Here is a 14291-nt window from a genome sequence, read left to right as displayed (position 1 = left end):
TCTTCCATCTCTCTATCTATCACGCCCTCGCTCTCCCATCTCTCTCTCTCTCTATCATGCCCTCACTCTCCCATCTCTCTCTCTCTATCACTCCCTTGCTCTCCTATCTCTCTCTTTCAGGTGCCGTTTCTCTTTTTCTCCTCACGCTCTGGCCTTTCTCCCTCTCCTCTCTCTCTCTCTGTCTCTCCAATCTATCCATTCACATTCCTGCTCTCTCTCTCTCTCTCTTTTCATCTCTTTTCATTCCTCTCACATGGCCTTCCAGCCTCGTCTTTGCCCTTGTCAAAAGACTCTATGTATATTCTCTGTAGCCATGATGTCAGCGGAGAGTTCATGTTAGTTCTTCTCCATCTGAAGTGAAGAACAGCAGGACTAAACTTGAACGTCCATAGTTGAGTTGAGGTGAGTTTATTGGATTGTAAATAACAGTGTACGTTACAAAGCACAATGGAGGATAAACACAATCAAGTCCAGGACTTATTTCCATTGTGGTCCTCTTGAACAAGGTGGCAATCCAACATACCATACAAGCAAACTTACAGATCATACATACATACATACATACATACACATACTGTACATACATACATACATACATACATACATTACATACATACATACATTACATACATACATACATACATACATACATACATACATACACATACATACATACATACATTACATACTTAGAAGAGCATCATCTTTTTTATGTAGAAATACACACATCAATTACAATTTAGTGCTGCAACGGAGGCACTGTAGATTCGCCCTACTGGCCCAAATTAATTGTAAGTCTCCAGTATGGTCACATGGGGGAAATCTCTTTGGCACACAGAAAGTGACCAATTAAGAGTGAAATACTCACAATGGTTGAACCTGCTCCCAAAATAAATAAATATATGCGTGTGGCATGTTTGGAGTGCATGGTTGAAGGGAGAGATGTATCTAACCTGTGTGGGCTCCACTTTATCCTGACTTTTTGTAGGTGGAGCTATAGGTCACTCATCAAGGACGTCTTATTTAGTCCACATTTAAAGCGATTTTGTCTTTCGATTTTGTCCATCCGTCCTATACAATTTGTGACAAAATGTTCAAATCGGTTCACATCGACTAAATTCCCAGATGCAAGTGCAGCAATGACTGATGATGACAGGGTGACATTATTTAGTAAAAGATGATAAATGATCAATGATTTGACCGAGGTCCCCAGCCTGTCATTACAGACTGAACATCCGTCCTGAAGCCTCCCCTGAGGTGACTTTTACATTTGGCTTTTGCTTGATCTTTGCTCCCCTCTATAATGAAACAATAAATACAATCTTGGGGTGTGGCACATGCCTGTACCTTGCTGTACCCAGAGTCATATAATAGAAGAGTTGCGACATCCCCATTGACTCCAATGGACTTTCTTTTCTTTCTTTTTTTACCTCGGAAAAGTTCCCGGAAGTAAGGTCCTGGATTAAGCAGCGCTGTCAAGTTGCAGCAAAATGGACAAAATGGACAAAATGGACCCTTTGTACTTTGTACTTTGAAAGGGTCCGACGTTTAAAGAATCAAATTGTATATTATCAGCTTTATTTTATGCGTTCAAACGTAGCGCGAGCCCCCTTCCTGGCTATCCATTGGCTACTGAGTCACGCATTGTGGACCTCCACTGGGGCCACTCTCTTTACTAGATTGCTCTGGCTGTACCCAACTGACACCTAAAGAGTTGGAACAGAATAAAGGCTGACTGGGTGATCATGTCTGTTCCTTAATCAGAATTTCTGAGAGAGAGAGAGAGAGAGAGAGAGAGAGAGAGAGAGAGAGAGAGAGAGAGAGAGAGAGAGAGAGAGAGAGAGCATGCATTGGTGCATGCTTGTACGCCCCAACAGCTGCTACTGCTAAAGTGTGGCTTAGTTTGCCTGACAGCCTTGCTATAATACCTCTGTAACGAGGCCAGAATAACAAGACTCGTTTTCCCTCACACCTAATTCCCAGCAAAGTGTGAAAGTAACACTCCTGTCCCAACCGGGGGGAAGTCTTACTCAACCTTCACATAATTATACATTACACAGTCGTTGAGCAAGGGAAAGTAAGTCGGAGTGTTCACGGCGTCGCCTAGCTGTCGCAGGAGATGGAGCGAAACTGACTGTCCTGACTCTGCTGAAGACTTGGTGTCAAAACGTTAGTCCGCCAATAAAAGTCTATATTACACTTGATCTGTGTGCTCCGGTGCTACAGTATTACTTTGGTCTCAGTTCCGTCTGTATCGAGCTGTTCCACTTTGTTGGCAGATTCTAGGTCATTTCCACACTTCCCATTCGTTCAGCTAAGCGATCCTTTATTGTCCCCGTGGGGAAATTCATCCTCTAGATTTAACCCATCATCCTCTACTAGGAACCTTCCTATAGGAGCAGTGGGCAGCCGCAGTGCAGCGCCCGGGGACCAACTCCAGTTCTTTTACCAGTGCCTTGCTCAGGGGCACTGACAGGAGTATTAACCCTAACGGAAGTCTGTCTTGAGACATTAGTTTAGGGCATACATGTTTTTTTTTGACTGATGGGTTCTCATATTGACCCTAGTCTCGCTTGCCAGACCACCACAAGAGAGAGTCTGGCTCCTCTTACGCTCACTCTGGTATAGCGGGGAAAATGCTCTGATATCTTTACAACCATCCAACGAAAGTACCAAGCAGGCCTGCTTTATTGCACCAAATCTTCGTCAAAACTTGCCATTTTCAGCATGGGCTAGCCTAGCTTGCTAGCTAGCGTTGTTGTTTCACAGCGGTGGAGGCATTTGAGAGCAGACACGCAGGGAGCAGAAAGGGATTTCCCTTCGCTCTGACTGAAATGGTCGGCACCAATGACAGAGCTTATACCTGCAGCTTGCTTCCATGAGTCAGACTAGATTGACCCTAACCTAATTATGTCTTTGATGGTGGGAGGAAAGCGGAGCACCTGGAGGAAACCCACACGAACATGGGGAGCTGAGCTGAATAGCTGTGGTGCGGGGGACTGCCCCCTAGTCCGATACCTCACGAGTCCGATACCTCACGAGTCCGACACCTCATGGTTTTGGGTTAGGGTCTGGGGGAGGTTAGGTTTAGGAGTGGGGGTGGGAGAGGTTAGGTTTTGGGTTAGGGTCTGGGGGAGGTTAGGTTTAGGCGTGGGGGTGGGAGAGGTTAGGTTTTGGGTTAGGGTCTGGGGGAAGTTAGCCTCTTTTTTCGGACTCGTGAGGTGTCGGACTCGTGAGGTATCGGACTCGTGCCATGGCACCGTGGTGCGGCCGTTACGGTGCAGTAAAGCAGCGATCTGCAGGTTGCAGCTTCGTGTGTGAGGATTTCACCGTATGGCGGGGGACCGTGCTGGAGCACCCTTGAGAAAAGTATTTAACCTTTAACTGCTTCGCTTAATGTCACCCTGTCCCAAATAAGAGGCCTCAGCAAAACAAGCTAGGAGGGGTTCAAATGTTGTGGAGCGATGCTGCCCCCTCCTGGCGATACAAGGAAGAACAGTGATTTCAGATTTGGCACACAGTCCAGTCCAGCGCTTGCATCGTTTGTTGCAGTCAATTAAACACTGTGTGTATCACCTTGCATCAGTTAGCTTCTGAGGAAATGCTGTAAGACTTTTTTTTTTTTAAAGTTGCTCAATTCATAAAGGACTCTAAAGCAGGTTTCCCCAATTATTTCCCCCCAAAGTCGAAATTATGTCAAGCATTGTGCCAATAAAAGTTGTTTTATCTGGAGATGTTGTTACAGATATTACTATTATTATTATTATTATTATTATTATTATTAGTAGTATTAGTATTAGTATTAGTATTATTATTATTATTATTATTATTAGTAGTAGTAGTATAATTTAAGCTTGGGATTCTCAAAGCCTAGTAGAGTAGAGCACCGCACACTTTATTTCATATGTTGCTCACTTTATTTCACGTTATGACAAGTGCGTTCACGTTTTAGGTCTGCACGGGCCTGAGGCCCGACTAACTAAGCCCCAAACTAAGCCGACTGTAATAAACCCGACGCCAAAACAAAACGTTCCTATTTAAATGTCATAGCCTCGTGATCTGTGTATTTATTCACTCTATATTATTATCAGGAACAAAAATGAAAAATAAAAAACGAATGGTGATTTGATTTTCATTTCAAAATGCACAAATGAAAAGCGAAAATAGAAGGCATTTTCTGTCAAGAAAAACGGGGTTTCAAATGATTTTTTTTTTCAAATTGCTGTGTTTTAATTATACTCTGTTTATATATATATATATACTCTGTTTATATATATATATATATATATATATATATACTGTTTATATATATATATATATATATATATATATATATATATATATATATATATATATATATATGTATCTATATATACATATAGCACAGCATGACATGCAGTGCATATAAACTCATCCAGCACTCATTAGCATACCGTGTCACAGCCGTGCCACCAAATCTTTTGACAGTTTGACATTAGTGTGAATCGTGCTTACATCAAGATATCTTTTGACACAACACAATAATGTGATATGAAACTCTGTCAATCTGTCCAACTTTTTGAAGCATGCATTACACAAAATTGCACTTGGCATACCGTGGAAGTGTTAATGCAAGTCGGCGATAATGAGTGAGAACGCAGCAGCGTCGCTCAAATGAAAGTTATTATAGGCACCGCGCACACGTTACGAAATGTCTCGCTTTTGACAACGTATTTCACACCGAGGTTAACAAGCCCCAGCATAGAAACACTGCCGTACAGCTGTACACTCTGTATGTGAGGGTACTATTCTGACTGAACTACGGCAAAAAAGAAATCTTTCGGCTGTTGTTGTTTGTCACGGCCCCGTTCCGCAGATGTTAGTGAGTAACTTTGGATTCTACGCAAACTGTTTAGAATTCTCGGCGTATCACCGTGGAGGCTTTATAGAGGGCATAAACCCACAACTGTCTATTCGGGAGCAGCAGGCACAACAACATGACCGCCACAACAGAACCTGGCCAAGCTCAGAATCATTATTTCCGCTCGTGAATTCCCAATAAAGAAACACATTCCTCTGTACGGGGTCATAATCAGGGCGGATACGCTCTGGCGAGGCCTGTTTTATTTGGCAGGAGTTATATTTATCCAATATTGTCTCGCGAACTCCCGTGGTTTTTAAACAGTATTTAAATAGCTTTTCAAATAGTTTATGAGGACACTAGGATCCACTAGTTTCTCTTTCACCACCCATAAGAGAGTAACAGTTTCATTGGTAGTACAAAATTGTCATTCAAATTCTCTCAGTTCTTCTAGTGCTTCACTAGCTGTCATGGCTGCCTCCTCCTTGTTCTCACCTCGGGTTCTCAACCCTCAAGGAATAGAGAGCCAAAGTCCCTCCCCGTCGGGGGGCTACATGCACCAGCGTCTGAAAAAATAGCAATAGTGGTGAATGGTGAGAGACCTTTTTTTTTTTTTTTATCCCATCTTTTTCATTCTCTTTTCTCTCTGTCTCTGTCTTCATGCAGACATTTTCAGATGATCCTGCTCTTATCGGCCTCATCAACAAAGGTGATGACCGGGCCTATAAAAAGGAGATTGATTCATTTGTTCATTGGTGTGATGACAATTTTTTACAGCTCAATGTTGAAAAGACCAAAGAGCTAGTTATTGATTTTGGGAGGAAGAAGGCGAAGGTCTCTCCTGTCATTATTAAGGGGCAGGAGGTAGAAATAGTCCAGTCTTACAAGCATCTCGGTGTCCACCTGGACGGTAAGCTGGACTGGAAGAACACAGATTCTGTGTTCAAGAAGGCGCAGTCTCGACTTTTTTTAGTGATGGAAGGATTGTGCAAAATTGGGCGGGGGGAGGGGCATCATAGGGACTTAAAACACGCAATTTAACAAATTTGTATTTGTATCTTTTTGGTTAAACTTCCCTTGCCTTTCCCTTTTCTCATTTATTCTTGCTTATCAATGTTTATTTGGTCATCTGTATTGATCCAGGGGAGAATAATAACCCAGTGTTTGGTGTTCTTATCTCGTTTTTCCCAATTCGAGAAGATATGTTTAACTGTTTAACTCCTCTCTTTGGTTTGATGTTGATATAACCACATTCTTTCCTTGTTTTGTTTTGTTTTGTTTTTATTAAAAAAATACCAATAAAAAATTGATAAAAAAAAAAAAAAAAAAGGCTGACTCAGTGATTGGCCTTCCCCCTGATTCCTTGGAGATCACTATAGCCAAGAGAACAAGGACCAAACTGAACTCTATTCTTTCTTTTGAAGGCTATCCTTTGTATAATGTATTTGATGCTCTGCGTAGTTCGTTTAGTAATAGGCTTTTGATGCCTCGGTGCTCTACTGAGCGATTTAGAAGATCCTTTGTTCCTGCTGCTGTGAAATTCTTTAATGAACACTGCTAGCTCTGCATTGTGAGGCTCTGTCTTTTTACTGTGTTATGTAACTCGTATTGTGCTGTATGTTACTGTTTCCTGTTTGTGTATCTGTACTCGCTCTGGTGGCAAACAATGTTTCCCCTCGGGGATTAAGAATTAACACCATACCATACCAGGTTCTGGTCCTGATAGACCAGAACCTTTTGCAGCATCATTGGAAACAATGGTGACCAGGATGGGAGGGCTCGGCGATGATCTTTCCTGTCCGCTTCTTGGTCCTGGTGTTGTACAGGTCCTGGAGAGACGGAAGGCTGCAGCCAATGAAGTTCTTGGCTGACCGGATGATCCGCTGCAGTCTGCCTCTCTCCTTAGCGGTGGAGGCAGCGAACCAGATGGTGATCGATGACGGTGAGGATGGACTCAACGACAACCATTGAGTACAGTAACAAAGTATTTGTACTTAGTTACTTCCCATCTGTGATTGTGTTGTATTGTGGCGTCATTCCCTTTTCTGTTTGCCTCTGCAGGCGAGACCTGGGAACCACAATGGACATAAGTTTCACGACTTTATTGTGATATATCCTTGATTAATTATTTTATGCTGTGTGCTTGTTGGTGTATTGTATTTTTTGATTTGTCGAATAAACTCAATCAATCAATCATCCTGATTGCTTTCAGTCGTGGATCGGAGCCGTGTTGTTGAAAACATTTCCTCTTTTGTCATAAAAAAGGCAAGCTTTCATTGACAAACTGACCGAGAGAGAGAGACACACACACAGAGAGAGACACACAGAGAGAGAGAGAGAGAGATTGGGAGAGAGAAGAGATTAAATAAGAGGAAGAAGAGACGAGAGTGAAACAGACGGAGCAGAGCTGTGTGTGTGTGTGTGTGTGTGGTTTATATATAAACCATATATATATATATAGATTTAAAATACATGCTATAGCATGCGCTGGGACGCGTAATCAGTGATGTTAGCTGGGGTTGTAAGGTGTTTCGGGTCTCTCAACATCATACACCCTCGCCCAGTAGACTCAGCCGAGGCCGATTAAGACCCCGACCCGCGTCCCAGAAGCAGCCGCTCACGGATCAGCCTTCCTACTCTGTCTGCAACGTTGCCTGCGGAAGGGTTGGTCACACCCAATCCGCTGCAGTAGAGTTAGTGCTACACCGCAGTATTGTAAGGCCCTTCGGTGCATGGAGGGTCTAAGGCCCTGTGTGGGTGACTCCAGGCCGGGCTCCTCCTACATCTCACCAGACCCTACCATGGGCAATCCTACCATGGGCAGAGAGGATGCCTCAAGAAGGTGTGTGCGTGTGTGCGTCTTTGTGTGTGATCCTTTTATTGTTCATTCTCTATAAATCATGAACGATACCTTTAACCCATTTACTATAAATGCGTGTAAATCCACTGATTATACTGACTCATATATCCAGATGCAAACTTTTTCCACAAAGTAAACAATGATTCTAGCCTGTGCAACTATTATAATGAAAGTGAGTTCCACACATTGATTGACAATTTAACAAAGAAGTCTGACATTTTGTCTACACTCCATTTAAATATATGCAGCCTCCCTAAAAACAATGATCAATTTACTCTTTATTTGTCGGCCCTGAATCATGAATTTTCGATCATTGCCTTAACTGAAACATGGCTCACCGATGAAATTGCAGAGCTCTATAACTTACCTCATTACACTTCTACCGTTTCAAATAGAAAGGGGAAGGTTGGAGGAGGTGTTTCAATTCTTGTCCATAATCAATATCAGTTTAACCTAAGAAAGGATCTTGCCTTGATTTTGAATGAAGTTGAAGTGCATCTTCTGGATTTCTCCCTCACGAGAGAGCCAGCTAATCCCATCCCATACCGGATGTCGTCTCTCCGACCGTCAACTGTCTCTCCAGCTTGTCACCAAACTATACTTGGTTGTCACCTAGTCTTTAAGTGTCACTGGCCAGGGGAGCCAATATTCTAGATTTAAAATACATGCTACAACATGCGCTGGGACACGTCATCAGTGATGTTAGCTGGGGTTGTAAGGTATTTCGGGTATCTCAACATATATATATATATATATATATATATATATATATATATATATATATATATATATATATACATATATATATATATATCAATCAATCAATCAATCAATCAATCAATCAATCAATCAATCAAACCTTTATTGACAGACACTTGGTCCATAGTTGTCACATACACAATTACAAAAAGCACATAAGAGCACAATAAAAGAACAAAAGTACATTATAAAAGAGAGTCATACCAGAGTTTCCACATATTTGACTGGTATCTCACAGTGCTTAGCCCAGGATCAGTGAGCAACTTAATAATAACATTCTGAGACATGTTCAATCTACAGATGAACCTGTACCTCAGATTTCTCAGGAGCGCCTGGAAAGTGGCCACCCCCGCCTTGCAGAACAGGTCACTAGCACTGCTCCACCTGGGCTTTTTCAGCAAGATGCGCATGCAGTCATTATAGGCAACCTGAAGTTTATGCATGCTTGCCTTCTTAAACTTTGCCCACAAGGGGGCAGTATAGATAGGGGTACAGTAAGCCCTAAAGAATGTGATCTTCACATCATCAGAACAGGAGTGGAATTTCCTGACCAACATGTTAGCCTGAATGTATAACACACGCCGCTGTCTATACATATCATCATCATCACCCATATGGTCAGTGATGAAGTGGCCCAGATATTTGGTTTTGTCACAGACACATAGAGCATGCTCAGACAAAAGAAAGACAGGAAAAGCAAGATCCCGGTCCTCTTTCGTTCTACAGATCATAACAACACTCTTCTTAGCATTGTATTTCACATCAAATTGGACCCCGTAATCAGAACAGATATTCAGCAGATGTTGAAACCCAGCGCTGCTGGGGGAGAAGATCGCCAGGTCATCCGCATACATAAGGTGGTTAATCAAGGCGTTACCGATCATACATCCTGTTCTGCAGCCTCTTAGCTGAACAGATAGATCATCCATATATAAATTAAAGAGAGCAGGGGAGAGTAGCCCCCCCTGCCGTACCCCATTACCAACATCAAAAGGGGTATAAATATATATATAGTTACAATATTATATATAGTATAGAACACCTCTAAATTTTCCTGAGTCTTGTGTAAAGATTAGGCCTACAGGTACATTTTATTGTATGCATATCAAATCTACTGTCTGTAACACTTATACTCTAACACTTGTGCATTACAAGCGACGGCAACTGTGCAATTCTTCATTCAAGGAGTTTGAAAATCGTTGACCACTTATTCCAGTGGTTCCCAAACTTAGTGTCGCAGCCCTAAGTGGGGTCGCCTGGAATTCAAATAGGGTCGCCTGAAATGTATATATATATATTTTTTTTAACACCAGACACAATTTAATATTACCGAAGATGATTAGTGTTACTTGCATTTTTTTGTTTTTGTTTAGATTTTAAAGTGATAATCTCTAAGATTTCAGTTTTGTTCTCTTGGGTGACACCTATGGTGGTGGGTGGTAATTGCAGGTGAGATCCAAACAGTGTAATGTCACATAATGTCACTATATACTGCAAAGGCTTCATCCAAATGGACATGGAAATCTTTTAGATTATAACTTTAAATGAGGATTCTGAGAAAAAAGTCCGAATTTTTTGATTAAAGTCAGAATTCTGCAGGGAAAAAGAAGCATATCTGACATCACATCACTGACAATGTCACTGTTGATATTATCGATGGTGTACCGGAATTTGAAATGTCTCGGGTCCCTAGATTTTTGTGACGTTAAAATAGGGTCACAAGCCAAAAAAGTTTGGGAAACCCTGAATTATTTAGTAATGAATACGCTAAGCTCAGAGATGGGCAGTATTTTAAATACATTTGTGTATTTTGTAATTTGTATTTGGCTGGACAGAGAAAAATAAGATGTAATTTGTATCAAAATACTTTCAGACCTTGTATTTTGCGTATTTTAAATACATAAAATACATTTTATTCTGAAATTGATACATTTTAAACATTGATGCACGCAGGTTTAAACCGTGGAATAAAAAAACAGCAATGTGAGATGTCACTTCTACTCCGCCTCGTATTTGAAATACATTTGTGTATTTTGTCATTTGTATTTGGCTGGACAGAGAAAAATAAGATCTCATTTGTATCAAAATACTTTCAGACCTTGTATTTTGCATATTTTAAATACATAAAATACATTTTATTCTCAAAAAGACACATTTTAAACATTGACGCACGCAGGTTTAAACCGTGGAATAAAAAAATGACACTTCTACTCCGCCTCTGATTGGCTGATTGGCTCAGAACAAACTCAACCACAAATCAGAGGCAGATTAGGGTGAGTCTTGAGTCGGACTTCACATCACTTCTTCGTCTAAACTAATACTAGCCACAGGATTAGCAAGTTCTGCTCACCATGAAAGCCATACTGCGGCAACTTCAAGTACCATGGTTACATGCTACTGAAAAGTAACCTTTTGTGGTGGAATAAATAATGTTGCTGTATTTCTATATTGTTAAATAAAGACTATATACTGTATGTGACAATTTACTGACACTAGGCAGCGCACTTGATTGGCTCACTCGCTACGCGGGCTTGGTAGCTCGGCCGCTGTGTGCCCTCACCCGCCCTGCATCTCGCATATGCAGCTCGGTTGCTGCGTGGCCTCACCTGCTGTATTGGCATACGCAGTAGGGCTGTGAATCTTCACTGGCCTCACGATTCGATTACGATTAATCTGTCAACGATTCGATTCCACGATGCATCTCGATACAGCTCAAAGTATTGCATCTCCAAGTATCAAATCCTCAATTTTCTGTATACTGCACATGGCTACTTTTTCATCAATTAATACAAGCAGTCAGATAAAATATCAAGTCCCTTTTTACTTAGAAAGTGCTTTAAAATCTGAATGTCAACAGAAATGTAAACATAAACGATTCAACGATTCATCTGTCAATGATTTGATTCGATTCACACATCCGCATTGCGATGCATCGATTATACGATTAATTTTGACACCCCTAATACGCAGTGCCCAATTGCTCAACTTCGCATGCCTATGACATCATCAGTGATGTCATAAGATGATTTTAGTCAATAATGATGTCACTGATGACATCAATGATGATGTCATAGCCATTGTGACATCATCAGTGGGCCAGAAATTAAACAAACAAACAAGTCCACTGGCTCCCTTTCAGATGATGATGGTGGCTATGAAGTTGTTTAAAGGGGACCTACTATGTTTTTTCTAGATTTCAGTTATATATGTATATACTATTATGATGTCAGATATCTATGGCTAAACATGATCACCTCAGGTTAACATGTAGAAATGCTGCCTATACTGTAAGTCAAAAGCCCTCACAGAAGGCCAGGGGCATCATGCAAGCCAAAATTCTGAGGGGCCGACAATCGGCAGCGACCAAAGGTCCCCGGCTAAAACATGACGGTGGCGACCTAAGTTCTGAATAGATCTGCAATGATTCAATCAGTCTGTCCAGATAAAGTGTGCTGAATCCACTCGATTGATTGATTTATCTATCAATCGTTCCATTTAACTATTTCTAAAATGTTGGAAGCCAGATTTAGAGGAATACAGTGTATCTCATTTTAAATGAACAGGGTTAGATTATCCTTTATTGTCTCCCTTAGGAGAAATTTGTCTTAGACTGTTGTGATGTCATTATTCAGTTTTAACCATCAATAGTTTTGCTCCTTTTCTCATTATTAGGGTAAATACTGTATATTTATTTAGAGATAAACATTCGGCTAATTTCTTTCAGTGGCGAACTAAGGTCTGAATAGATCTGCAATGATTCAATCAGTCTGCCCAGATAAAGTGTGCTGAATCCACTCATGTCAATCCACTCTATCAATGGGTCCATTTAGCTATTTCTAAAATGTTGGAAGCCAGATTTAGTGGAACATCTCATTTTAAATTAACATTAGGATTAGACTGTTGTGATATCATTATTCAGTTTCGACCATCAATATTTTGCTCCTTTTCTCATTAGGGTAAATACTGTATATTTATTTCTAGATTTTGGTCAATTATTTGTGCTTTTATGGTTATTAGCTTAGTCACTCACTTCTATAGCTTCTAGACTGCTGCCATTTTTCTTGAAATAGCTCAATCTTACTTCACCTAAAATGTTATTCACATAAAAAGACGACATCCACAAGAACTGCATTGACCTGGATACATCAAATGGAATTCAGTGTTTTGCTACAGTAACTACAGTATAACCTGTGATAGTGGTGATAAAAACTAACAGGTCACTGCCATAACAGCTCTTGCTAACATTACAATGCTAACTTTATATGGTAGGTACAAGTATAAGCCAACTAACTTGCTATGCAAACTATGCCTATAATAACTAACAGCATTTCATTTTCACATGCTTGAAAAGGGGATTGATGCTCTAATGACCGCCATGGTTTTTTCCCCTCTCTTTCCCCCCCAAAAAAAATCTGAGGGGGCAACTGCATTTTCAATAATAACAGTTGAAGTGAGGGAGAAATTAGTTGTGCTGAAAAACAACTAAAACCGAAATGGAAGAGTGTGTTAGAGGGTACACAAAGGAGAATACTGTCACAGGGGACTAAAGAGATGATTTACCATCTAATAAAACAAGAACATTTCACATTTGAGATGCTGGAATAAGAGCATTAGGACATTTTTCCTTAAAGAAAAGGCTCAAAATGATTAATAGATTATCAAAATAGGCAATTAATGTAATATTTGGCAATGAATCGATGAATTGACTAATCATTGCAGCTCTTTATCAGTTTTTATAAAATGTATTTTTATGTATTTTCAAAATACAAAATATGTATTTGTATTTCAAATACATTTTTCAGACCAGTATTTTGTATTTGTATTGTGATACATTTTTTGAGCAAGTATTTGTAATTTGTATCAAAATACTTTTTGATGTATTTTCACCCATCTCTGGCTAAGCTAATAAGCTAAACATGATACCTATAGCCTTATAAGTGCATCAATAGTAGGTGTCAAATCCCGAACTTGAAAAATTGGAATAATGGACTTCACAGTACAATTTTCACACTTTGCAAAATCATCCTGTGGGCCAGATTGGACCCTTTGGTGGGCCGGTTCTGGCCCGCGGGCCTTATGTTTGACACCCCTAATATAGAGTAATGGGATGGGACTGAGACGGGAAGGGAAACAGCTGTGGTTCGTCTCATTTACATAATTTAAATCAATAGGGCTATTTTTTCAATATTTGTCTCCATAACCTTTTCTGCTTTTCTTTTTCTTTTCTAGGATTTTGAATGTATTTCAATAGAATGATACGGCAAATTGCTATCCACTTGAATGTACAGTATGTGAACTTGTAAATTTAAGTTTTGAAAAGAGCATGTAGCCTGTAAGCAGAATGGGCTGTCGATGCACACAGCTTTGGTGGTGTTTGGTGGTGGTTGAGTGAGAAAATAATTCAAGAATTTTGAAAGCTGCGGTCGCCTTTTGTGATAAAGCAAGCATTTTGTATTCAAGCAAGGCAAGATATAACCAATTATATATACTATATAGCACGAGTGTGAAAAAGGGTCTGAATTTGGAGATTGTTTGGAAAATGAGCAACAGTCATTTCAATATAAAGAGATGCTGATCATTCTCATCACTGTTGAAAGAGCAACGTACACGACCTCCTCTCAAATGAGTGTAAGCTTGATTACGTAATTTCACCCATCAATAACTTTCAGAGACATGTCAGCTCTTTCATATGGAGTAAACAGAGTGAGCATGGGGCCCTTCGTTGAAACCTAAAAGTCACTGGGTCAAATGTTGCTCCTGTAGTACTTCCAGCCAGCAAATGGAGTGTGGGGGACAGTGGGTGGAGTGAGTGAAAGATGGGGGGGGGGGGGA

The 14291-nt window shown here is 40.5% G+C and overlaps 1 protein-coding gene across 1 annotated transcript in view; it reads right to left on the bottom strand.

The window, feature by feature from the left end:
* LOC310792400 (pregnancy-specific beta-1-glycoprotein 1-like) overlaps nucleotides 1-335 on the bottom strand; it is a gene marked incomplete at both ends in the record, with an annotated part of 30201 nt that extends 29866 nt beyond the window's left edge. Inside the window, one exon of the mRNA XM_083654115.1 lies at nucleotides 254-335. Coding sequence (XP_083510241.1) covers nucleotides 254-335 — 82 coding nt within the window. The remainder of the gene's footprint in view (nucleotides 1-253) is intronic.
* Nucleotides 336-14291: the final 13956 nt, after the last annotated feature.

Source organism: Poromitra crassiceps (assembly GCF_964638095.1).
Source record: "Poromitra crassiceps genome assembly, chromosome: 17".
NCBI classification, from domain to species: Eukaryota; Metazoa; Chordata; class Actinopteri; order Beryciformes; family Melamphaidae; genus Poromitra; species Poromitra crassiceps.
The sequence above is the reverse complement of the archived record's forward strand: the minus strand, read 5'-3'. Positions and strand labels throughout refer to the sequence as shown.